The sequence below is a fragment of the Carettochelys insculpta genome, chromosome 1 (assembly GCF_033958435.1).
Source record: "Carettochelys insculpta isolate YL-2023 chromosome 1, ASM3395843v1, whole genome shotgun sequence".
NCBI classification, from domain to species: Eukaryota; Metazoa; Chordata; order Testudines; family Carettochelyidae; genus Carettochelys; species Carettochelys insculpta.
The window spans coordinates 13,447,516-13,474,823 of record NC_134137.1 but is presented as its reverse complement, the minus strand read 5'-3'; the positions used below and the strand labels follow the sequence as shown (position 1 = coordinate 13,474,823).

The window sequence follows — 27,308 nt, the reverse complement described above, 5'->3', positions numbered from 1 at the left end:
AAATTTTCAGCCCCATAACTCTGTTAGCATAATAGTTTTAAATGGAATTAGATATGTATATTTAGATGTGGTATGGCCTATTTCTATCCCATCATATTGCATATAGAGTTGGAGTTCCTGTTCTCCAGATTGTCACCTTGTTATGCTGAGTGGGCTTGTGCATTCCAATGAACCCAAGAGCGATATCATGGAGAGTCTTATACCCCTGGCAGGGTCACCCACAGCAGCAAGGTCAAGGAAAAAGGTCCAGGCAAAGAGCAATCCTAAAAGTCCTCAATGGCAGAACAATTGGAGGATAGCAAGTGTATGGGCTGTGAAGGTGGATGAAGGCTGCAGCAGACAAGAAACTCCCAGTCATCGTGGGTCCCATGCCATTGAACCTGGGCTGTCTATCTGTCAAGTATTATAAACAAGATATGAAAAATTATTTTTCCATGCTACTCTGCATTGATTTATCCTGTGTGCCACATTCCAAAAAAGATGTGGACAAATTGGGGGAAAAACAGACAACAGCAACAAATAGGATGACAGGTCTAAAAATTATGAGCTGTTAGGAAAGTTGAAACGATGGGGTTTGTTTAGTCTGGAAATGAGAGGACTGAGGTACTACTTAATGAAGAAAGGCTTTTACAAGCAGGAGGGAGAAAATAGAATCATAGTAAAATAGGGCTGGAAGGGAACTCTAATATACATCTCTCTTGCTGCACAGTAAAGCCATAACTGCAGCAATTGAGACAGACAAAATATTTACGTAAATTACTGGGGAGTTGCTCTTGCTAGAATACGTTGAATTTCTAAGGAACTAGGAGCATGCGTGATGGACAGCAATTTAGAAGCAAGTTCTGTAGTCTTCAGCAGCTATGACTTGTAGATGATTGCCCTTGTGAGTCCCACTCTTTGGCTGTGGCCATGCTACCACTCCCTTTTGGAAAGGGCCTGTAAATGACAGGGATTGGAACTGTTTAATGAGGTGCTCGCATGAATATTCAGTGCCTCATTAGCATAACAGCAGTCAGGCACGCTTCAATAGTGCTGCTTTCAAAATGCAGACTGGTTGTATAGACACGGGCACTTTGAAATAAACCCCAGACATCAAAATTGCTTATTCCCAATTGGTAAAGGGAATATTACTTGTCACACTCTCCCATGTATAGGAATACCCAAAGGATACTTGAAGAAATAGAGATTAGCAAACTTGTAACCAGAATTCTTCAAGATGTGCTCTGTATGTTTGTGGCTGAACTCAACCTTCCTGTGAGAACATTCAGGACAGTCAGGCAGTGGGGGAAGAGGGTCTAAGAATATTAACAGGCTCCATTACTTAAATGTTCCACCATCACATCTGCAGCAGGTGCCTCTCATAAATGTGAATATGCAAAGTCCATTACAAAAAGCTCTGGTTACAGGTGTATACCTTCAGTTTCCGCTGAGTCCCTTGAAATTATTGGAGGAATTAGAACAGGGGTCAGCAACCCCCAGCACAGGTGCCAAAAGCAGCACGCAAGCCAATTTTCATCAGCATGAGAGCCAGGAGCTCGGCCCTGCCCTTCCTCCCTCATGCAGCTTGCTCAAAGCCAGGCTGCCCGTATATTAACAAAAGACCAACTAGTGCTATCAACTACCACATAAATGGTAAAACTCTGCATCTTAACTTATTTATTAATGAAGCTGTTGTAAGTAGGACTATTAGTGACTTTACAAAGTATTACTGGCACTCAGACCGTATATAGAAATCAAAAGGTCAAATTTTGGCATTCCTCCTTGGAAAGGTTGCTGACCCCTGAACTAGTCCAATGTATGCTGTGCTTTATTCCTGTCTTGTTGTTTACATTGTGCTTTTTTCCCACCGCCTTGCAGCTGCACATATGGCCCCCCTGAGTTGTTTCAAAGCAGTGAATACTAAAGGTGATCGGTGTGGCAACTGTGGTGGGGATGGACTTGCTTACAATAAGTGTAAAGACAAGTAAGTGATGTATGTATTGATGTCTTTGATCCACTGGAAAATGTGCTAAGAAGAAACTACTGTTGATATAAGTCCCCTTATTTTAAAATGTAGTTTAAGAAACTAAAGCACAATCAAGTGAGGGGAGGTGCAGAGTAGCGTTTTACCAGCAATGCAGTGTAAGCTTGTCATTGTTACCCCTACTCTCTTTTAGGCTTGATTTTTTTTAAAATTGGTTCTACATATACTCCTATGCAGTCCAGGCCAGAGAAAACATTTTCTCCATTCCTGTGGTTTTATTCAGCCTCAGGAAGCTGGTATGCAGCTGAAAAAGTTAGCTCATGGTCTTCTCAGCTTTGCAGCTTTGTGTTGAATGACTCATTGAGTGACTAAAGATTACTTGCTCAAAGATGTTGAATCTTAGATATTGGTTGTTGCTGGACTCTTACATCTTGATAATCAGTCAGGAGAGTGGAAGAAGCACAATTTTCTTTGTCAGGAATGGTAACAGTGAAAAGCTAGAGGCTTGTATTCTAGGGCCACAGCAGCAGCTGTGGCTGAAGCAGCACAGTCTGAAGTCAATTTAATTTAAACCAGGAAACTCCCCTTCTGGTAATTTTAGGATAAGAAAGTCCACAAATTGAGAAGCGTATCTACTCAGTATTGCCAAAGTTACTTCTGAGAAATTTGAAGGGGCCATACACTGGGTAGGTCTACACAGCAAAGTTATTTCAAAATAACAATTGTTATTTCAAAACAATGACCCTACTAAGGAAGGCTATGGCTGGCACAATCTGTGACTACGTTTATCTCTCAATGCTTAGACATTGTTCCGTATGTTACTGGTTTGCTGATATGTTGATTATTGAATACACCTTACATGTTCCTGATCTATTTTGTCAGTTACTATTTTTACTAATTACAGAGGATTTATGAGCATCCTTTTGCAGCTGAACAATTTTCTCCATTACAGCACAAATCTATAATAAGTATCTCTTTATATGCTGTGTGTTTATGCAAAAGAGAACAAAACTATAAATTTTGACCACGTTTAGTGTACATAAATGATAAGCTGTGAACATTTATTCAACCATGTATTATTTTACCAGTTATGAAAAGATTTATCAATAAATCATTATCTCAGAAATCTATTAGAACAATTCCTGATGAGTTTAAAGCATGCTTCAATAGTTTATCTGGTCAGTTACAGAAAACACTTGCCCCACAGAGGTTACAAGTAGCTGCTTTTTGGACATTTCCATAAGGATCAGAAGACTTGAGAACAAAGGAGACAATACATTATTTAACAATCCAGTTAAAATTCATGTAATAGATAACACAATATTAGGGTTAGCTAAAGTTCAGAATAAAGCATGGATAAGGAAGTACAAGGCTACTAGCGCATAGATATTCATTTGTGGGAAAAAGTCCTCTTCAACATGAATTTAGACAGCATTTCTCACTAACATAGAAAAGATTCTGGGAAGTTTGGTAAAGGAATAATGAGAATTTTAAATAGCAAAGATTGACCTTATTCTTTTTAAAAGGGTTACTACTAGGTCCCGTGCCCCTCAGGATGGCCCCACTAACTGGTATTCTTTCCAGAAATATAGAGTCTAAACATTTGAAACATAACTGGAGAAACCATAATTATCTTTAATTACAAAACCATCTCAAAACCACAATAAAATTATTAAGAGTTTTAAAATTTCATCTATTGATAACATTCTAGTTAACTTCCTCTCAGCAGGCCACACTGAAATTTTCAGGAGGTCGTCCATGGATAATTCATGTAGCTTGTCTGGTGACAGGTTCTTTATTCATGTGCACCTGTAACTGTTTATTTGTAGAAATTAATAGGATAAATTGCTGAGTGGTATGTGTCAGAGCAGAGGCTGCGAAAGTGATATGTGCTCACTGCAGAGGTTTTGTACTCATCTTCACATTGTCATGAAGCTATAGGACAATACGCCTCTTTTAATTTTGTTTAGATTTAAATTCAGCCACTTGTCGTGTTTTCACTGGTTCCATGACATCCAGTGTTGTTTTTTGTGGCTACACTAGCAAGTGGGCCGCATGAGTGGTCCTCCTTCATCTCAGTTGGTTGCAATATTGTCCTAACTAAGACAGTCTCCTTGGATAGGGTGGTTTTGCAAACTGTGGTTTCAGAATTTGAATTTGTGAGTGAGCAGTTGGATTGGAAGCCCATAGCTCTTACAGTCAATGTTGTGTGTGCAGTCAGCAGATGCCTCTCGTGCCCCTGTTCTATGTGCGTGTTTATTTCAAAGTTTAGATTTCCAAACAGTGGCTTTAAAGTGCAAAAACCTTTAAGGAACATCTGTAGGTGAGATGGATATTAAATATTTTTGATCTTTCATAAAAACAATGAGAGGTCCTGTGGCACCTTATACACTTACAGATTTTTTGGAGCATAAGCTTTCATGGGCAGAGAAATGGGTCTCCGCCCATGAAAGCTTATGCTCCGAAAGATCTGTTAAGCTGTGTCTACACATGAGCACCCTTTCGAAAGGGTGAAAATTGAAGTTTGGCGGTCAAAATAGTGGCTGTCATAAGGGCGCACCCGCCACCATTTTTCAGATCAGCACTTCGATCCGCTCTTTCGAAGTACTGTTGAGGTCTTTCAAAAGAGAGTGTCCACATGGCTCCAAGCCCTCTTTCAAAAGAAGTGAGGCAGGAAATGCCACGGATGGGGTCCCATGGCCGACAAGCCCTTCCAGGGCTGCAGCCAGCCTCCTCCTTTAAAGGGCCTCTCCCTCCACCTTCCCCTACGCACAAGCTGAATGTTTCCCAGCCTCTCCCAGCCTGGCAGAGCCATCTCGTGCCCACCACAGAGGCCCAGCAACAGCTTCTGCAGGAGGACGCCCTCATCATGGACTCCCTGCTGGCAGTGCTGTGCACTATCTCTGCAGCTGCACCCGATCTCATTGCATGGCTGGGCGGTCCCCCTGGGGCTGCAGGACTCCCCCCCGCAGGGCACCACCGGGCACCCCCCTGGGTGCCCCAATGCCTCTGGACCCACCCCAGCAGCAGTGACTGGTGGGAGTGCCTGGTGCTAGGGGAGTGGGGTGAGGAAAGGTGGCTGTGGAACTTCCGCATGTCGAGGCAGACCTTCGCCGAGATCTGCCACTGGCTTGCCCCCGCACTCTGGCACCACAACACCTGCATGCGGCCAGCCCTCACCCTGGAGAAATGGGTCACGATCGCCATCTGCAAGCTGGCCACCCCGATCTCCTATCACTCTGTGGGACAGCAGTTTGGGGTGGGCAAGGCCACCATTGGGGCTGTACTTATGGAGGTAAGATGGGGCCAGGTGGGTGGGGGGGCTGGGGCAAGGGGAACCCTCTGCTGCAAGGGGCCGAATGGGGTAGGGGCTGGAAGGATCGGGGACAGGGGGCTGGACAGGACAGGGGCTGAATGGGAAAGGGGCAGAATAGGCCCGAGGTGGGGGGAGACGGCTGCCACACCAGCACTAGAGCACGTGTCCCCCTTTCCCCCTGCTTGTCGTCAGCGCCATCAACATGATGCTGCTCCATAGGGTCGTCCGCCTCGGAGATCTGGACAACACCATTGCCGGCTTCCAGGACCTGGGCTTTCCAAACTGCATCGGCACTTTGGATGGCACACACATCCCCAGCCCGTGCCCGGCCACACAGCGCCGGCCAGTACATCAACCGAAAGGGCTACCATTCAGTAGTGCTCCAGGCCCTGGTGGATGTGAGGGGCCGGTTCACCGACCTCTACTTGGGCTGGGCTGGCCACACCCACGATGCCCGCGTCTTCCGGAACTCTGGCCTCTGCCAGCGCATTGGGGCCAGCATCTTCACCACCCCCCCCCACCCCAGCAGGAGATCCCCGTGGCGAAGGACATCACCATGCCGCTCTGCATGGTGGCAGATGCAGCTTACTCCCTGCAGCCGTAGCTCATGAGGCCATACACAGGACACCCCAAACCCACCCAGGAGGCGTTCAATGAGCACCTCAACCACGCCCGCAAAGTGGTGGAGCGGGCCTTCGGGTGTCTAAAGGGGAGGTGAAGGTGCCTCCTCATGCAACTGGAGGTTGGGGTCCTCAACGTGCCCCAGGTGGTGGGCACCTGTTGCATCCTCCACAACACTGGGGAGGGAAAGGGGGATGCCTATGTCCCTGGTGGGGGCCTCCAGCTGTTGCCATCTGTGAGCAGCCGGGCGCCGTCCCCATCCACCAGGCCCACTGGGATGGCCACGGCATCTGGGAGGCCCTCAGGCAGGCCTTTGCTGACAGCCACCTGCATGCACACCCACATCCCACGCACATCTGTCACCCACCGTCCCCGCCTGCCCACCCCACCAGCAGTGCACCTGCACATCAACCACCCACCACCCCCCTGAGGAGCACAGCATGGAGTGGTGAGCAATAAAGAAACGTTGGTAACTATGTATAGGGGGGAACCCCACTTGGAGGGGGGCGGGGGGACCCTAGCTTGGAGGGGGGTGAGGCACTCATTCTGGGGCCGGGGTGGTAGGCCGTGAGCCCTGTCGGCCCCTGGAGCCCCTGCCTTCCCCGGTGCGGGGTCCCCGGTAGGGAGAAGAGGGTAGGGTGTGGGTAGCACCAGCAAGTATAGCCAGCAAGTGGGCCTGGTGAGGGTGGAGGGTGCGGGCTCAGTGAGGGCGGAGAGGGCAGGACCAGCAGGTGGAGCCGTCGGGGGTGCCAGGAGGCAGGCAACAGTGGTCGTATGGTCCCTGACGTCATGGGCAATGACCTCTAGGGTGGTGAAGAGCCTATCCCAGGCTGCCCTCCGCCATTCCATGTCAGCCTGCGTGAGCTGCAGGTGTTGTAATTTCCTAATTCATCCTTGGCAACAGCAATAGGAGCAGATACCTTTTTAATAACAGCTGCATTTATGTCTTGAGCTCCATGAATTTTTTCCTGAAAGCAGGAAATATAACATTACCGCCACATCTACACTAGAAGCATCTATTTACAGAAGTTACTGTCAGACGAGGTGTTCCAACAAAACTTCTGTTGATAGATGGCATCTACACATAAACGCAGATCAATATTTCAATCTGCTCTGTTGACAAAAGGGCCCTCCTTGGCATGGCTACATGGCTTTTTTATCGACAGCTTTGTCGACAAAATGCATTTTGTGTGTAGGTGCTCCATGGGTTTTGTCAACAAACCCCAGTTTTGTCTACAAAATTCTCTAGTGTAGAAGTAGTGTACATGAGCTCCTTCTCCTTTTGGCTACATCTACACTAGAGAGTTTTGTAGGGGGTGGGTGGCTCTGGGTTTGGGACAGGGGAAATATTTGCCTGGACTTTGTGGCAGGAAAGATGTCAGAGCCCCAGCTTCGCTGGCCTCTGTCTTTGTGCTGCAGCTCCCCCAGTGGCCACTCTCAGTATCACATCCCTCCAGTCTATGACCCTCCCTTTCAAATCTTTTATTCTTCTGCCCCTTCCCTTTCCACGTTCTTGGAAATCCTGGGATAACCAAACCCTGAACTTGGTTTAAGTTAGGGTAAGAGGAAGCTGCATACCAAATTTTGTGGGCATAGTTCTGACAGTTTGAGGGGAGTCCCTAAATAAATGTAGCATAGACAGGCTCTAATATATACATATAATATAGATATAGATATATAAAAACGCCACATAGAAAAACTTTTTCATGCATGTCAAGCCAAGAGACATAATCTTTAATTTCAATTATAAAGTCTAACAATTATTTTATTTCATGTGTCAATATTAATAAGAATTTTTTTCTATGTCAAAAACTGGACAATTTTGCTTTATGACTTAAAGGAACAGATATGGTAAAATTCTGAATGGCTACTAATATTTTTTTTCCTTTTATTGTAAATAAGTATTTAAAGTCATGCACCTTGTTCATTGTTTCTTGTTTTAAATTTTTTTCTTTTCCCTTTACACTATCACACATGCTCTCTCTCTTTTTCTTTAGGACTTTTGTTTGAACAGGTGGGCGCTGCGCTCACACATTATCTCAATATTGGTGCAAAACAAAACTCCATCTGCTGACAGATAAAAGAAAATTAGAGGGAACACACCTTTTGAATAAGATTACCAGGGCTGGCTTAGTCTTGCTGGTGCCCAGCTCAGAAGCTTGAGATCCACTGACCAAGGCCAAAGACAGAGGGCTTCATCTCTGGGTGGAATGGCTTAAACTGCAGGCCCACTGCCTAAGACTAAAGTCTTTGAGTGGTATTGGTACACTCACTTCTGTGCTGCCTTAGTGTGGCTGAAGAGAGCCCAGGTCTGAAGCCAATGCCCTGCTAGTTGTAGTGCTGGAGTAAGGGTGACCGTACTCTATCATGCCACCCTTAATTCAGTGGCCAGAGAGTGACGGCTGCTGACCGAAAGCCCCATTCTGCAGGAAGCAGCACAGAAGTAAGTGTGGCAATGCCATAGTATTCCATATTTACTCCTGCCATGCAGCTGGCATTGGCTCTGGCTTCAAAGCTGAACTCCTGAATAGAAGTCAGTTCTGCTCTGAAAGCAACACTGCCTCCGCTGCAGCAACCCATCTGTAAGGCTAATAGTGCCATCATTCTCTCTACAATAACCTTCTGACTCCCTCCCCTCTCCTTCCCACACACCTCCTTTTTGGGTCAGGACTACTATAATTACAACACTGTGAAATTTCATATTTAAATATCTGAAATGATACAGGTTGAACCTCTCTCATCTGGCACCCTCGGTAGCCAAACGGTGCTGAACCAGAGAATTTGCCAAACCACATGAGGTCAATATTGTGGAGTAGCATTACCAACACTTCCACTTCTTACAGGACTCTTAGAAGACCTTTAAATGTAAATTAGAACTTAAAAACAGCACAGAACATTGAGAACCAGGACTGGTGACTGTAAACAAACTTTATGGGACCACGGGAAACTTGTCCACACCAACAAGTGGTCACCTTGCTATCCAAAATCATACTGGACCACAGATGTTGTCAGACGATAGAGTGCCTGACTGGAGAGGTTGAACACATTTTTCCTGTTTTTAAAATACTAAGCTCATGAAATTGACCTAAATGGACCAGGGATTTGGCAGGGCTCTACCTATAGTTTCTCCTAATAGCTAAGTAAGTCTCCCTTGGTGCAGATTAAGACTAATAATTCTTATCCTGCCTTCTGGGGACATAGAGGACAGTGGCCAAATCTTCTCTATGTATAACAGCTCTTGACATTCTGGAACATTTTGTCAGGTCCCCACTTCTGCAGTCTTCTTTGCTGAGTGCTAAACATATCCAGTTAAATTAAACTTTCCTCAATAAGCCACCTTTTCTAATTTTTTTTTAGTTTCTGTTGCTCTATTTTCGAATTTCCAGTTTATCATTTTAAAGTGTGATTTCCAAAACTGGGCAAATATTCTATGCAAAGTGTAACCAAGAGCAAGATACATCACAACTACTGCACAGAGTTCTTCAAATCTCATGTAAACTTTTAAACATCTGTTTTTTTTTCTTTCTTTCAGTGATGTCTTGTGTGGAAGACTGCAGTGTGTTAATGTTAAAAAACTACCACAAATGAAACTTGTTGGCTCTATAGTTCAAACTCCAATGGATAAGACCTTATGTTGGGGTACAGAATTTCATGCTGGGAGGGATATGGTGGATATTGGCTCAGTGGAAGATGGCACAGCATGTGGTGAAAATAAGGTACTGTAATAAGTACAGTTACATTTGTGAATGGGATGGAACCAATATTAAATGGAGAAGGTGGCCTTTAGTTCCTCTTACCCACTCCAGGTTTTTTTCTGTCCCTTTATCTGGAAAACTTCAAAGATGCCTGTTGGGACAGGCTGTTCTCATCCAAAAAGAGCTGCAAAAGCCCATCTTAACCCTTTACAAGAAGCAGCATGTGTTCAATTCCATTTTAAGCAGTGGGTGGAGAAATGGTAAGTGGAGGTCAATGTCACAATTCTGGTGGTTGCAGAACTTTGAAAATTCTCACAGAAGGCCTACATATCTTTAAAAACCTGCCCCTAGAGGTATTTTTCCCTCTTGAAATTTTGTTCTGTATATGCCAGAGCATGACTAAAGGACAGTGCTCTCCAGGAAGAATGTTTTTACAAAAATGTTGATCCTGCAACATGCTCTCAGCAGATATAGACATGAGTTAAGCCTTCTCTGCTTGGATATATGTTGCATTTGAATTACAAATCCAAATGCAAAATCCATAAGTGTTAAAATGGTGAAAGTTCTATCTGGAGTCTATTCGTTCCGTTATATGTAAAGATACAACTGATAGGGTTTCTGGATCCCATGTTATTCTTCATTTGGGCGAATATACAAGAATTTATCTACTGCTTAAGCGACTTGTATGTTCATTGTAACAGCAACGAAGGGTCCTGTGGCACCTTATAGACTAACAGAAAAGTTTTGAGCATGAGCTTTTGTGAGCACAGACTCACTTCATCAGATGCTGGTGAGTCTGTGCTCACGAAAGCTCATGCTCAAAACTTTTCTGTTAGTCTATAAGGTGCCACAGGACCCTTCGCTGCTGTTACAGATCTGGACTAACACGGCTACCCCTCCGATACTTGACACCATACAAGGCACTGCATTTAGCTGTATGGAGTGGAAATCTATCAACCTCACAAGAAAGCTTGCACAAACTCAGACAGACATCATCTTTCTAACCTTGTTATCCCCAGCCTTGCACTGGCTTATTTATACCTAGCCCTGCAGATTTCCATGACCAGCATCTGATGAAGTGAGTCTGTGCTCAAGAAAGCTCATGCTCAAAACTTTTCTGTTAGTCTATAAGGTGCCACAGGACCCTTCGTTGCTGTTACAGATCCGGACTAACACGGCTACCCCTCCGATACTTGTATGTTCACTGTCACTCTATTTTTATTTCAATAACTGAGGCATAGTCTACACTAGATATTAGGCCAAACTTAGCTGACTTAGGTCGATTTTCTAAGCAATCAGTCCAGATTACAAGGTCTAGTCCAATGACTTTAAGTGCAAATGGAATGTTATGAAATTCAATGTTCTTGGTCTCCTGGAGGTGACCCACACTGCCACAGTGTGACCTCTCTGGCCACCACTTTCAGCTCTGCTGCTCTCCACTTGTGCAAGAAATGGCCCAGGAAAGTTTGAACTTCATTTCCTGTTTGGACAGCAAGGTGAGTGGAACAGGCAGTACATCTTGGCAACACACCTCAGCAGCACATCTGGCTATGAATTCTCTAGATCACAGACAAGCTCCAGCATGGAGCATTCAGGAGATCAATGACTTTAGTGCTGGGGGCAGGGGTGGTAGTAAGGCTCTGCTGGCAGAACTACAAAGCAGCAAAAGAAATGCAGACATGTGTGCCAAGATCTCACAGGGCATTGTGGAAAAAGAATACACTAGGGACACACCAAAAGCTCCACATGAAAATAGAGGAGCACAGACAGGCATACCAGAAGACAAGGGAAGCAAATGGATATGCCAGGTCATCACTGCAAGGAAGCCACTTCTATGTCCAGCTGCATGGGATTCACTTTCCACAGTCCATGGATACCTACCAAGAGATTCCTCAAGGAGCTTCTGGCAACAGGAAGGAAGACAAGGGGGATCAGTATGAGGAGGAGGACAACAACGGTCAGCAGGCGAACACAGCACCTGATCTCATTGACAACCAGGAACTTTTTAAGCTTTGGATCTCACCCCTCCTTGCAGGATGTTTTGCAGCCAGACCCAGATGGTGGTGAGAGGACCTCTGGTGTGTTCTCATTTTAAATCATGCTACAAGTGGGTTAAGGAAATTGCATGTGATCTGTGGCTACCTGGATGACAGCAGCCAGTTTGCCTACTCTGAATTGATTGCCCACTGACTGACAGCTGTCTGGTGTTTCAAGCTTCCACAGAGTTGTCAGAGAAGGTGTCATTTTGGTATTGCTGCACTTCCGGGTGAAGGAAAGCAGTTCGCAAATCTCTGTGAAAGTGACCTTATGCATGCAGAAGTTTTGCAGCCACTGACGATGATCCTATACCTGCAGATCAATCTGGTCCCACTAGTCTGAGCTTGTTTCACAGCACCAAAACTGGCACTCCACTGCACACAGAGCATCAAGAACAGCCAGTGTCTTCCTGTTCCTCCTCTCCACTGTTTCACATCCATGTATGTCTGTGTCCTCCTCAGAGTCCTCATCACTCTGAAGGCTGCTTAGACTCTGCACCTACCTCAGCACAATATGTGAGGTGCTCATAATAGTTGCCACAACAGTTTGAAGCTGGGCAGGTTCCATGCTGGCCTTGCAATGGCACCTGCATGGATACCCAGTGGAAAAAGGGGCACAAAAACACTTTTTGCTGTTGCTTTCAGGAGGGAGGGGGAGGAGATTAGTGCACTATGGGAGACTGATGACACTCATCCAGACCCATCCATAGCACTTTTTGTGCCATCAATTAAAATCTATAGTTTGAAGCTGGACCCGTCCATTTTCCTCTCATCTCATTTTACCACCATCATCCTAAGAATTTCAGGTTCATGCCCCATTTGAACATTAGCTCCTCACCAACCTTTTTTCCCTCCTCACACAATTTTCAACAATGGATTGATTTATAAAGCACAAATATTAATTCTGAATGTCCGTTTCATATTCTAAAGATTTTCTTTGTGCAGGTTCTCTTTGGGAATCTCCTCAGCAGGACTCTTCCTTGTTCCCACCAAAGACAGGGGATGTAAATAGCAGATTAGCTGTCTGTTGGGTAGTGATGGAAATACTGGCCAGAATGGTCACGTCTGACCAGGTGACGGTAATGGGTAAAGATAAAAAATTTAAATGCAAAGCAGTGAATAAAGGTGGAGCTAGTAGAGGAATATATAGGATGGGGAGAAAAACTGAACTAGGATGATAATTTTGAATGGATGGGGAGCAATAGGGAAACCCTGGGTGGCTTTTATTTGTTCACTTCTACACTACAAACACTTAAAGGAGAAATGCTATTTTCCAGAAACTGACATTTTGAGTAGATTGTGCAAATATATCTGCCCTCCTCGCTTCTTCAGAGTCTCTGTTGCTGGTTTTGAAGGAGTGGAAGTAACTCTGTGCTGCAAATGAGGACATGCTTGACCTTAATGCTTGTTGCTTTCTAGAGGGATTTGACTGTGAGGCCGAGATCAAATGTAGCACGCTCACAAGTGTGACTTTGTACTAAAAAAATTCTGAAATAACAGTTATATACCATTATCTTTCTTTTTGACTTATAGCATGGCTCTCACCTTTAATAACCAGTCAGAAAAAACGACTTTCCTAATGTCATCCTATTTTCTAATATATATTTATTTATGAATTTTTGCAGATCTGTATTAACAGGACATGCGTTCATGTTTCAATTCTGAATTATGATTGTAATTACACAAAATGCAGTAACAGAGGGGTAAGTGCTAAAGATTCATACCCGCCAATATTCTTTATAAAATCTGTCTTGACACCTTCTAATCTACCTCTATTTCAGGAAGTTGCTGCAATCCCTCGAACCTTTCACTCACATAAGGGGTTCTGTATTCCCTACCTGTCCCCACCTACCCACCCACGCACATTGTGTTTTTCCCTCATTCTCCTAAGATTCTTTCTTTCCCATGGGTAGAAGGGATGGACAGACACAGACTGGATAAGATACTTGCTGGGCGTAGCTATAAGCTTTTGGGGGTATGGGCTAGAAGTCTGATCTTTTGGTTTGAAGAAGTCAAGCCTTTACTGCTTGAGATAAAAAGAGAGCTCCTGTAATAGTTAAAGAATTAAGAATCTCACTAAAAAGCAACATGAGCCACGCAGTCCATTACTGTCCAGCTGGTAGGTAGGTAAATGTTGAGCCTCAGCAATCAACATTCTCAGGACTTGGTAACAGAGAGGGAGCCATGCTAGTCTATATACTATCAAAACAAAAAGCAGTCAAGTAGCACTTTAAAGACTAGCAAAATAATTTATTAGGTGAGCTTTCGTGGGACAGACCCACTTCTTCAGACCATAGCCAGACCAGAACAGACTCAATATTTAAGGCACAGAGAACCAAAAACAATAATCAAGGAGGACAGATCAGAAAAAAATGATCTAGGTGAGCAAATCAGAGAATGGAGGGGTGGGGGGGAAGGTCAAGAATTAGATTAATCTAATTAATCTAATCTAATTCTTGACCTTTCCCACCGCCACCCCTCCACTGTGTGACTCATAGGGGGAGGGCCTGAGAGAGGCCAGCAGGCTTAAAAGCCAGAGGCAGGAGCGACCAGGGGAGCGAAGTGGACAGGGAGCTGCAGACAGGGAGCTGCAGACAGGGGAGTTTGACAGAGGGAGTTTGACAGAGGGAGTTTGGCAGAAGGGAGGCCTACGATGGTCTGAAAGACCCGCAACACCTGTGCCACCACTACTGCTGTCTCCTCCACCTGTGCCTGTAGCCAGACAGACTGTCTTACCATGGATGCCTCTACCCAGACCCTGGTGTGGCCTTGCAAGGACTGTGCCTTGCACGTCCCAGTTACTGATATCCAGGCTGAGGGGACCGTTCAGTGTGATAGGTGCCTGCTGGTGGAATCTCTCAGGCAGCAGGTGAGAGAGATACAGGAGGAGGTGTCCAGGTTGAGGAGTATCCGAATCCACGAGCAGTTCCTAGATAGTATTCATCTGGGGTCTGCTAAGGTGACTGTCCCAGTGTACAGGAAGGCTGATAAACCACTGGTGGAGAAAGAGGTAGACCAGGGTGGGCACTGGCAGCTGGTTACTTCTGGCAGCAGGCAGTGTTCCATCCCTGCACAGAACCCTCCCACTGTGGTACTGGAAAATCGTTATGCTGTACTTGCTACAGGAGATGAGTTGCCCAGTACAGAAGAGGAGAAGCCTTGTACCCCCAAGGCTGAGAAGTCTCCTACCACCACTGCAAGAAGGAAACGCAGAGTAGTGGTGGTCGGAGACTCTCTTTTGAGGGGGACAGAGGCACCTATCTGTCACCCTGACATTTCGTCTTGGGAGGTATGCTGCCTGCCGTATCCGAGATGTTACAGAGGCATTGTCGAGGATTGTCCGGCCCTCAGACTACTATCCCATGCTTCTCATCCATGTGGGCACTAATGATACTGTGAGGTGTAATGCTGAGCAGGTCAAGAGCGACTACAGGGCTCTGGGGGCACAGGTGAAGGGGTTTGGGGCGCAGGTGGTATTCTCTTCAATCCTTCCTGTTGCGGTTAGGGGCCCAGACAGACACAGGTGCATCCTAGAGGTGAATGCCTGGCTGTGTGGATGGTGTTGCCGGGAAGGCTTTGGTTTCTTCGACCACGGGATGCTATTTCAGGAAGGACTGCTAGGCAGAGATGGCGTTCACCTTTTGAGGAGGGGAAAGACCATATTCGGACACAGACTTGCTAACCTGGTGAGGAGGGCTTTAAACTAGGTTTGCCGGGGACAGGGGAGCAAAGCCCGCAGGTAAGTGGAGAACATGGAAACCTGGGAGATGGGTTGGAAGTAGGAGGGAGCATGGGCAACAATGTCAGAGTAAAAAGAGGGCCAGGTAAAAACTGGGGGGAAAGTTCAAATCAATATCTAAGATGCCTAAATACCAATGCAAGAAGTATGGGTAATAAGCAGGAAGAACTGGAAGTGCTAATAAAAAAATACAACTATGATATCATTGGCATCACAGAAACTTGGTGGGATAATACACATGATTGGAATGTTGGTATTGAAGGCTACAGCCTGGTTAGGAAAGATAGACAGGGAAAAAAGGGGGGAGGTGTTGCCTTATATATAAAAAATGTACACACTTGGACTGAGGTGGAGATGGACATAGGAGATGGACGTGTTGAGAGTCTGTGGGTTAGTTTAAGAGGGGTAAAAAACAAGGTTGATGTCCTGTTAGGAGTCTACTACAGGCCACCTAACCAGGTGGAAGAGGTGGATTATGCTTTTTTTAAATAACTAACAAAATCATCCAGAGCCCAGGATTTGGTGGTGATGTGGGACTTTAACTATCCAGATATATGCTGGGACACTAATACAGCGGGGCACAGACTATCCAATAAATTCTTAGACTGCATTGGAGACAATTTTTTATTCCAAAAAGTTGAAAAAGCCACCAGGGGAGAAACTGTTCTGGATTTGATTTCAACAAATAAGGAGGACTTGGTCGAGAATTTGAAAGTGTGAGGCTGCTTGGGTGAAAGTGATCATGAAATCATAGAATTCACAATTCTAAGGACTGGTAGGAGGGAAAACAGCAACATAGAGATGATGGATTTCAGGAAGGCAGATTTTGGTAAACTCAGAGAGCTGGTAGGTAAGATCCCATGGGTGGAAAAACTGAGGGGAAAAACAACTGAGGAGAGTTGGCAGTTTTTCAAAGAGACATTATTAAGGGCCCAAAAACAAGCTATTCCCCTGTGTAGGAAAGATAGTAAATATGGGCAAAGACCGCCTTGGCTTAACAAGGAGATCCTGCATGATCTCAAACTAAAAAAGGAATCCTATAAAAAATGGAAACTGGGACAAATTACAAAGAATGAACATAGGCAAATAACACAGGAATGCAGGAGTAAAATTAGAAAGGCTAAGGCACAAAATGAGCTCCAACTAGCTACAGGCATAAAGGGTAACAAGAAGGCCTTTTACAAATATATTAGAAACAAGAGGAAGACCAAGGACAGGGTAGGGCCATTGCTCAGTGAGGAGGGAGAAACAGTAACGGGGAACTTGGAAATGGCAGAGATGCTAAATGACTTCTTTGTTTCGGTCTTCACAGAGAAGTCTGAAGGAATGCCTGACATAGTGAATGCTGGTGGAAAAGGGGTAGAGTTAGTTTTTGAAATAAAAAAAGAACAAGTTAAAAACCATTTGGAAAAATTAGATGTCTGCAAGTCACCAGGGCCTGATGAAATGCATCCTAGAATCCTCAAGGAGCTGATAGAAGAGGTAGCTGAGCCGTTAGCTCTCATTTTTGGAAAGTCATGGGAGACAGGAGAGATTCCAGAAGACTGGAAGAGGGCAAATATAGTGCCCATCTACAAAAAGGGGAACAAGAGCAACCCAGGAAATTACAGGCCAGTCAGCTTAACTTCTGTGCCAGGAAAGGTAATGGAGCAGGTAGTTAAGGAAGTCATCTGCAAGCACTTGGAAGGTAGTAAAGTGATAGGGAACAGCCAGCATGGTTTTGTAAAAAACAAATCATGTCAAACCAACCTGATAGCTTTTTTTGACACGATAACGAGACTCGTAGATAAGGGAGAAGCAGTGGATGTGGTATACCTAGACTTTAGTAAAGCATTTGATACGGTCTCGCATAATATTCTTATCGACAAACTAGGCAAGTCCAACTTAAATGGGGCTGTAATAAGGTGGGTGCATAACTGGCTGGCTAATCGTACCCAGAGAGTAGTTGTTAATGGTGCTCAATCCTGCTGGAAAAGCATAACAAGTGGGGTTCCGCAGGGGTCTGTACTGGGACCAGTTCTGTTCAATATCTTCATTAATGATTTGGATATTGGCATAGAAAGTACGCTTATTAAGTTTGCAGATGATACCAAGCTGGGAGGGGTTGCAACTACCTTGGAGGATAGGGTCATAATTCAGAATGATCTAGATAAATTGGAGAAATGGTCTGAAGTAAACAGGATGAAGTTTAATAAAGATAAATGTAAGGTGCTGCACTTCGGAAGGAATACTCTGTTTCACACATACAGAATGGGAAAAGACTGTCTAGGAAGGAGTACAGCAGAAGGGGATCTAGGGGTTCTAGTAGATCACAAGTTAAATATGAGTCAACAGTGTGATGCTGTTGCAAAAAAAGCAAACATGATTCTGGGATGCATTAGCAGGTGTGCTGTGAACAAGACACGAGAAATCATTCTTCCGCTCTACTCTGCACTGGTTAGGCCTCAGCTGGAATATTGTGTCCAATTCTGGGCACCCCAATTCAAGAAAGATGTGGAGAAATTAGAGAAGGTCCAGAGAAGAGCAACTAGAATGATAAAAGGTTTGGAGAACATGACTTATGAAGAAAGGCTGAAAGAATTGGGCTTGTTTAGCTTGGAAAAGAGAAGATTGGGGGGGGACATGATAGCAGTTTTCAGATATCTTAAAAGGTGCCATAAGGAGGAGGGAGAAAACTTGTTCTTCTTGGCCTCTGAGGAGAGAACAAGAGGCAATGGACTTAAGCTGCAGCAAGGGAAGTTTAGGTTGGACATTAGGAAAAAGTTCCTAACTGTCAGGGTGGTCAAGTACTGGAATAAGTTGCCAAGGGAGGTTGTGGAATCTCCCTCGCTGGAGATATTTAAGAACAGATTAGATAGATGTCTATCAGGGATGGTGTAGATAGTGGTCGGTCCTGCTGTCGGGGCAGGGGACTGGACTCGATGGCCTCTCGAGGCCCCTTCCGGTCCTAGTGTTCTATGATTCTATGATTCTATGAATCACTATTTACATCACACACACACACACTCACACACGTGAAACTGGGACAAGAAGCTGAGGATGTACGTGCCCTAGTTTCAGTCACACTGTTAGGGAGTTAAATATCTTTAGTGGGCTGAAAAGAGGAGCTCAGCTTGTAATAAGCACATGAATTGCCAAATCTGAGGAGAAGATGAAAGCATACACAATACAGATGTTGCCCAATGAAAGAGTTCTAGATTAGAGGGGTTTGACCTATACCTTTACTAAAAAGCTTTCTTAAAACTCAGTTCTACAGAAAAAATCTTGCTGATTTTTGTCCTGACCCAAGATTACCATATTGCTGAGCCTTCATCTGAACTCCGTCATCTTCTAACCAAGTTCTTTGGGACAAGAATTGTCACTTACCACATATATTTGCACCAGCTAACCCAACGGGACCTGAATCTTCTTATATCCATTCTGTATCACAGCAAACTAAATGTCAAATTATAACAATCAGCTTTGTTTTCTTACCTCAGTTTACATCTAGAAATAGAAAGCCTATTTTATTATCACCTCCCTTCTTCTCTACTGCACATAAGTCAATGAACCAACTTTTTTTTCCAAATGGTATACCTAGCACCAAATGGTTCAGTGCAAACATAGAAACAATAGCAATTGCATGGCTGAAAATGGAGTTCCACACCTACAGGCTAATCCAACCAGCATTACATAAGTGTAAAACGTACTCCTCCATGATAAGAATGCCCAGCTCTCTACTTTTTATAGTCCAAGCCAAAGAGGAGGAAGAAATCAGCTCTGCCAGGCGCATTCTTCTCTTAGTTCTCACTCCTTATTTTTCCTTTTGAGGCTTGACACATGATTTCTCTGGGGGTTTCAATAATATTAGATGTTTCTTCATAAAAATAATAACTCTGCACAATGGATTTCTCATCTGAGGGGAAGTTTGCTCTATCATATACTCTGGTTTCAAAGGCTTGGTGATCCCTACCAGAGCAGCAGTTCCGTGATACCAGTAAACTTTGTCCTTCAGCTCCAAAATACACTCCTACAAAAGTCAAACGAAAGGACAACTGATTTAATTGGTTAGAGAAATTAGCGATCAGGGGTCAGCAACCCCTGGCACAGGTGCCAAGAGAGGCACAAAAACTGATTTTCATTGGGACATGAGGCAGGAGCTCAGCCACACCCCTCCTCCCCCATGGAGCCAGGAGCTTCCTCAAAGCCATGCTGCCTATGGATTAACAAAAAACTAGATAATGCTACCAACTGCCACCTAAACAATAAAGCTCTGCATCTTCATTTATTTATTAATGAGCTGTTGTAGATAGTGATTTTTCAAAGTATCATCAGCACTCTGACCATACATAGAGGTCAAACGGCCAAATTTTGGCACTCTGCCTCAGAAAGGTTGCTGACCCCTGTGTCAGAAGATTAGGTTGCATATTAATAAACCAACATTAGAACATTAATTCCTCCTGCCAAAGGTGGAAACTCTGGGTAGCTAGTTATCTTGGTGCTCATCTCAAAAGATTTGGAGAAGCCTACAGTAGCAGGTAAAATGAGCATTTTCTCTCTTATTTAATATGTGTTTCTGTACAGTACAGAGCAGTTAGAATGCACCAAGAGCTCACTGACTTACTCATTATGTTCCTGTTAATCTGTTTCAGGTGTGCAACAGTAAGAAAAGCTGCCATTGTAATTTTGGGTGGGCTCCCCCAGACTGTAAATTAAGAGGATTTGGAGGAAGTGTTGATAGTGGGCCCCCTCCAACTGCAGCACGTAAGTGATGTGAAAACACTGAGCGCTTTGTATTTTATCCTGTTTTTCACTCTAAAGCCAGGAATCTGTAACCTATATGCTAATATGGCCCTTCTAGCTCTTTATCAAGTCCAGGCTACACTACAGCAATGTGAACGGCTTGGGGTTGCGCTTCAACAGACCTGCATGTCTTTACTTATAAATACCCAAAAGGCATGATTCTCCTTTCTTTACTCAAACCAAGTGTAGCCTGAGCTGTAGCTTATGTATTAATGCTATCGATTACTTAAGAATTCTCTGTTATCACTCCAAGATTTGATGAATTCTTGTCCCAAGTTCAGGTGCAATCTTATTAACATTGCTGTATAGTTGAGAGCTCTAGTATCCATGGTTGCAACACTCACGCTACAAGAACACTTTTTCATTTGCAATAGTTTATTGATATATTTGGCAAAGACACAAACATTCAGACCCAGCAAACTGAAAAGGAATAATACATCATGTACTTCTGAGCATCCATAAATTCTCACCATCACTTGCAGAACAACCTGAAATATTAACCATTATCTTCCTCACCACCATCACCTTCCTCATCTCCCAAGGCCTGCACCTTTCTCTTCTCCCTCCCACAGGCTTGGATGTAATGTTTATAAAATATGGTGCTGATGCCACTATGTCTAATGCATGTTCATTAGGGGTTTCTCCCCCTTACTTATCGTTTCCTTAACCTGTAAATGTTGAGGCATCCGTCTCCTGTAGGTGATCATGGACATCACATACAACAACAAGAAAAAGTCCTGTGGCACCTTATAGACTAACAGATATTTTGGAGCATAAGCTTTCATGGGCAAAGACCCGCTTCATCAGATGCATAAATGGGGGTTCCAGACTCAGCTCACGCATCTGATGAAGCAAGTCTTTGCCCATGAAAGCTTACGCTCCAAAATATCTGTTAGTCTATATGGTGCCACAGGACTGTTGTTTTTGAAGATGCAAACTAATTTGGCTACCCCTCTGATACGTGTCGTCATATACAACAGTTTGTTGCTAAGACACACTTGTGGTCTGATATCTGTAGATGTTCTGTCCAAAAGCTGGCATTACCTAATGGTCCCATGATTGATTGGTCTCATTATGGACAAAATTTCCCTTTGCATACTTTTTATCCCATTCTTGCAAACTTCGGGGTGACAGGCCATTTATCTGTGCCACAGTTCATAGCATGTTTATAACATACAAATATAAAGATGCTATTGTGCTCAAGTGAGAGGACACAATAATCTGCATCCGAGAATACCAAAAGAATGGGCACGTGAAAGAGATTAATAAAAATCTTTACTCTAAGACAACTATAGTCTCTTTAGTCTGACTTACTCAAATGGAAGTCTTTAGAACACATTGAAAGAAATAATTAAATGGTTGTAGATGAAAGTTGTAGTGTTTTTTTTTTGACAGAGATGCTCTTGTTCAAAATAAATTATTTTGGGAAATTTTTATGTCTTGTTCTACGGCAGTCCCTTCTGACCTTGGAGCCAATGCATTAGTGTAAAAAGTATAAATTCTCCTTCTTATGATAGTCCCTACTGAACTGCACTGCAGACTTCCCAGAACTAGAGAATTTAAAAGTAATGTCCATAAGCCCATGCTTGTATGATGAATTTTTGGTTCAGGTGGCTACAGGGGACAAATGTAAAGCTGCAGATAAATCATCAATGCATGCTTTCGTGAGACACTGTGCTATATCTCAAATTTGGAGTTACAGTTTTATTCAGGCAGACTCCAAAAGTCTCCACCTTTCTGAATGGTTCTGGAGTTACCTGAAGTAGAGTGTGTGTATTCATCAGAAAAAAAAAAAAGATTACTAACAGGTCATGGCCTTCCTCTTCCTCATTTTCCTCTATATCACAGTCTTTTTAGGTAAGAGAAGGGGAACTGAGGCATCTCCCCTCTGCTGGTAAAATGAGTGTATGGAGGGCACAAGTGTCATCCCAATGGGAAAGAACACCTCTGGACTAACATGACCAAATAGAGTAAATATAAAAACTAGTATCCCAATTCAATAGTCAGCAGACAATAAAAGCTTCAAACCCTTACTCTTGGCTTGAGGACACAGTTCAGGGAGTAGGAGGTATCTAAAGTAATCTAAAATATAATACATTCACAATTCTGAGCATGATCCTTAGCGCTGGCTGGTGTTCTCTTCACATAGAAGTCTGGCAGCTTCCATTCCCAGGATTTCCCCTTACCAGAAGTAGATGTAAGCATTCAAGGTTAAGACTGCAATAACTGTAATAAAATCCAAACTTTAACCCTCCAGTCCTAAGGCTGAGATAAGCTCATAGTAGCTAGGGAATTCTGGACTAGCAACTACAACAAAGCTGGCTATGGGAGGCTGATTTTTTGAGGGAGGTGAAGCACTAACTCAGCCTGACTGGGTGGTGGTTTGCCTAGCAAAACTCTTTAAACTGGGAGTCACCTTGAAGACGGCAAGGACTGAGCTGAAGGATACTACTGTCAGGTCCCCAGAGGCCAGTTTTCAGAGGCAATTCTGCACAGAGTCCTGAGACAAACCAACTCACAACATAGGAATTCTTTCATTTTCTGTGGCTGGCTCCAAATTTCTTCAGAACAACTTCTCCCCTCTCACAGTGCTCCCTAACTGTGTATCTCATTTCCTGTTTGTCAAATAAGCTCTTCTTCCCAGCCTTCCACTGGCCAATCATTTGACCTTGCCCCCTGTCCCCCAACTCTCAGACACTGCTCCTCCTCTGAGCTGGCTCGTCTCTTATCCTTCCTTGAACCAACAGGGGCCCCTGTCACCATAAATAGTATCTATCCTCTTTCCCTCTTGGTTGCCTAGCAGATCATAGGCATAGTAACTAAGGGTGAACAGGGCACTGCAGCACTGCCAGGCTGATCCTTGCTGCCACCCTGAATGCCAGGGGGCTCTGCTGCCACTTCTGTGCCCAGGGTCCCAGCTGCCAGCCTGGGTGCTGGAGACTCTGCTGCCAGCCCGACATGTCAGGGTGCTGTGCTGCCACTGTGCATGGTGGGGTCTCAGCTGATGGCCTGATGCCTAAGGTTCTGGCTCCCACCTTGCACTCCAGTGGCTCTGCTGCTAACCCCATGCCCAGGGTCCCAGACACCAGCCTGCATACCAGGGGCTCTGCTGCCTGCCATGCATCCAGGGGCTCTGCTGCCAGCCCCACACCCAGGGTCCTGGCTGCTGGCCCTGTGCACCAGAGCTTTACTCCCAGCCTCAGCTGATGTGGATGGACAGTGTAAAGGGGCTGGATTTCAGCCCTCCTGCTCTTAAAAATATTCCTGCACTACTGTGGGAGGCTCTAAATCTGCTTTGGGTGTCCCCTCCCTCTCAGGGATAGCGTGGGTTTCCTGATTAACAATCACACAGAGCCTCTGGAACCCAGGTAAGTTCCTTGCAGAGTACGTTCATGTTATTTTCCAAAAGTGGAGAAGAAGTGGAAATGGCCTCCACTCCTGAACTTAGATGGCTCAGTGCCTTTACCCACCATTTCAACTTCAGTATGTTATCCCTAGCTTCTCCCTCATGACTAGTTTCCAGTTCTCAACCTGCAGAGCACATTTTCACACAGTTCATCTGGCATGTATGGAAGAGTACCTGAGTTTTCAAGTACAGATTCCTGATCTTCAGTCTAGCAACAACTTCAAGAGTTTTCACCAAGTACTTGGCAGTAGTGACTAACATGAGAAAGCAGGGGATCCAGACATTCTCAGTGGTGCTGGAACCCTTTGATAGTAGGGAAACTAAGAAGACTGTGTACAATGTTTCAAACATGGGAAATAGTGCAATTCCTGATCACACCACACAGATGCAGCAGAGCTCCAGGCAAGAACTGCAAAATAATACTAACTTCCTTCTGACAGTGGCAGCAAACTCGTAACCGTACAACTTGGTGGTGAGTCAACACTCCCCACACCCCAAGTTCTCGTGCCTGTGGCTTCCTGTACACAGATAATTTGTTCATTCAAGAAAGATCAACCCAGCAGGTAAAGGACTCAGTCCATCAGATCCTGCAACGTTTCATCATATTAGCTCTCAGAATCAATGAGAAAAAATCATTTTTATTTTCAGCTCAGAGAACAAAGTGCACACAGCAGTAGATTTCACAACAGCACATGCTTATCTGCCACAGTATGGATTCACCACCATAGCAAAACTCAGCCAGCTGCTGCTTATCATCAAATTCTTAATTAAGAGTCTGCCTCAGGTTTCTTGGTCAAATGGCCCCTTGCGTATCTGTAACACAGTATGCCAACTTTCATGTATGCTGCATGCAAGGATCATTAAGATGAGAAAATTATATCTGTTCAACAGACATATTGACACAAAGGTGCAGGTCTGGTGAAAAGTCCTTGCTCATCATTAACTTAGTAGAAGAATCATCTCAAACTCCAAAATTTTCTCAAACTCCATTTAGCAAGAGGCTAGTGATGGATATTCCCATACTCAGATGGGGAGCTTACCTCGACCATTTTCAAACACAAACACACTAGTCTCTCTTGAAGAAACTCACTATCGTACAATGTGCTAGAGCTCAGAGCTATTCATCTAAGCTTCAGAGCATTTCTTCCCATGTGGTGAGAACTGCCAGTGTAGTCCTTGACTATTCCCAGTCTGAGACCCCAAGATCTGATACACACTTTGGCAAAGCAGTCCTTCAGTCGTCAGTCAGATAGATGCTGAGCGACAGCTTTCTATATATGAAATCAGAGTGGGTCATCTGCAGCATGGAATGCATGTGACCAATGTCTCAGAAAAGTAAGGTGAGTGAGGCAGTATCTTTCATTGAACCAACTTTTGTTGGTGAGTTAGACAAATTTTGAAGCTTACTCAGAGCTCTTCTTTAGTTGCTGAAGAAGATTGTCTTTTTCATTAACAAAAGTTGATCCAATAAAAGACAATGCCTGAGCTCCCTTGTTTCTATAATATTCTGGGACCAGCATAGCTATAGCAACACTGTATATATCAAAGGAGGAAGAACAGTTAACTTTCCCTACAGTAACTGTAGTTCCTGAAGTTGTGTTATCCATGACCTACCCTCCTTCCTCATTTCTATGGAATCCTGCAACAGCTGGGTTTAGGACAGTTTGGCTCAGTGCACATTTTCTGCCCTTGAGGGGAGAAGAGTTGGCTAGGCCACAGGTGCGGACACAGCCTAAGCAGACACCGCTTGCCAAAAGAATCTTAGGGGAGAGTCTATACATAAAGATTCTCCATGTTCCTGTAAGGAGTACAGGATGGAAGGTGATAAAATATGGGTAAAATCAGATGAAAAATAGTCAAATGAAAAAGAGTGCCATTCAACACGTCAAGAATAATAAGATGGGTGAACTAAGCCGTGTCTACACGTGCACGCTACTTCGAAGTAGCGGCACTAACTTCGAAATAGCGCCTGTCACGGCTACACACGTCGGGCGCTATTTTGAAGTTAACTTCGACGTTAGGCGGCAAGACGTCGAAGTCGCTAACCCCATGAGGGGATAGGAATAGCGGCCGCCCACGCCCAGTGCCGGACTGTAGGGGCGAGGGGCCCGGGACGTGGCCCCCCCCTTGTATATAGTTGGGACTTATTATTTGGTGCCCCCCGTTTGCCCCGTCCCCCCCATGTAAATAGTTCTCCCCTTTATCCTCCCTGGTTTTCTTTTTATTAATGAGGACACTTGTTTCTTACTATTGTTTTATTTGTACATATTAGTTTGTTTCCACATGTTGTATATAGTTTGTTCTTGTTTTATATATTTACAGTTAAAAAAAAAAGTTCTCAAAGAAAAACCAGTTAAAGTTCAGCCACAAGTGTGTGCTGTCATTTGTCCAGGAAAAGTGGGAGGGGGGTGTGGTGGGGTGCTCCATGGTGTGGGCATTGGGGCAGGAGTGTGGTGGAGGAAGGGGCGGGCAGTGGGGGGCCTGGGCAGAGTTCACCCTGCGGCCTCATCATTGAAGTGGGCCCGCAGGACCTCCCGGACCCGGGTCCTTTCGGGGTCCACCTGCCAACTGGGGGCAGCAGGTGGCTGGACGTCTGCCCTGCCGGCCTCCGCAGCCCAGCCCTGGAAAAAGGTCTCCCCCTTGCTCTCCACCAAATTGTGCAGGGCGCAGCAGGCACCCACAATCTGGGGGATGTTGTTGGGGCCTGCATCCAGGCGGGTCAGGAGACATCTCCAGCATCCCTTCAGGCGGCCAAATGAGCGCTCCACCACCTGGCACACGTGGTTCAGGCGCTCGTTGAAGCGCTCCTGGCTAGCGGAGAGATGGCCCGTGTACAGGTGCATGAGCCACGGGCGGAGGGGGTATGCCGCATCTGCGATGACGCAGAAGGGCATGGTGGTGTCCCCCTGAGGGATCTCCCGCTGGGGGATGTAGGTCCCCGCCTCCAGCCGGCGGCACAGGCCCGAGTTCTGGAAAACCCAGGCGTCGTGGGTGCTGCCAGGCCAGCCCACATAAATGTCCTGGAAACGTCCCCGGCTGTCCACCAAGGCCTGGAGGATGACAGAATGGTAGCCCTTGCGATTCAGGTATCGTCCTCCACTGTGATGCGGGGCGCGGATGGGGATGTGAGTCCCATCCAGAGCCCCGAAGCAGTTGGGGAAGCCCAGGGTGGCAAAGGCCGCGATGGTGGCATCTGGGTCCCCCAGCCTCACAAGCCTGTGCAGGAGCATGGCGTTGATGGCACGCACAACCTGCAGAGAAAGCACATGGGACAGCCCCAATGAGGGGTGAGCAGGGTGTGCGTGGCCCTGCCCTGCCCTGCCCTCCTCTGCCCGGGCCCCCCTCCCCTGCCCTGCCCTCCTCTGCCCTCCCCCGCCCTGGCCTCCCCTCCCCTCCCCTCCCCTGCCCTGGCCTCCCCTCCCCTGCCCTCCTCTGCCTGGGCCCCCCTCCCCTGCCCTGCCCTCCCCCCATGGGTTCTCTTACCTCCATGACGACAGCCCCGACAGTGGCCTTGCCGACACCAAACTGCTGTCCCACGGATCGGTAGCTGTCGGGAGTGGCCAGCTTCCAGACAGCGATGCCGACCCGTTTCTGCACTGTGAGGGCACGCCGCATGGCCGTGTCCCGGTGCCTGAGTGCGGGGGTGAGCCACTGGCACAGCTCCATAAATGTCTGCCGGCTCATCCTGAAGTTCCTGAGCCAACGGTCATCGTCCCACTCCCCAAGCACCAGCCGCTCCCACCAATCGGT

At 45.5% G+C, this 27,308-nt stretch overlaps 1 protein-coding gene across 1 annotated transcript in view; it reads left to right on the top strand.

The window, feature by feature from the left end:
• LOC142001585 (disintegrin and metalloproteinase domain-containing protein 9-like) overlaps window positions 1–27,308 on the top strand; it is a 93,782-nt gene that overhangs the window by 56,277 nt on the left and 10,197 nt on the right. The window contains exons 15-18 of the mRNA XM_074976982.1: window positions 1,858–1,963; window positions 9,433–9,616; window positions 13,257–13,334; window positions 20,002–20,113. Coding sequence (XP_074833083.1) covers window positions 1,858–1,963; window positions 9,433–9,616; window positions 13,257–13,334; window positions 20,002–20,113 — 480 coding nt within the window. The remainder of the gene's footprint in view (window positions 1–1,857; window positions 1,964–9,432; window positions 9,617–13,256; window positions 13,335–20,001; window positions 20,114–27,308) is intronic.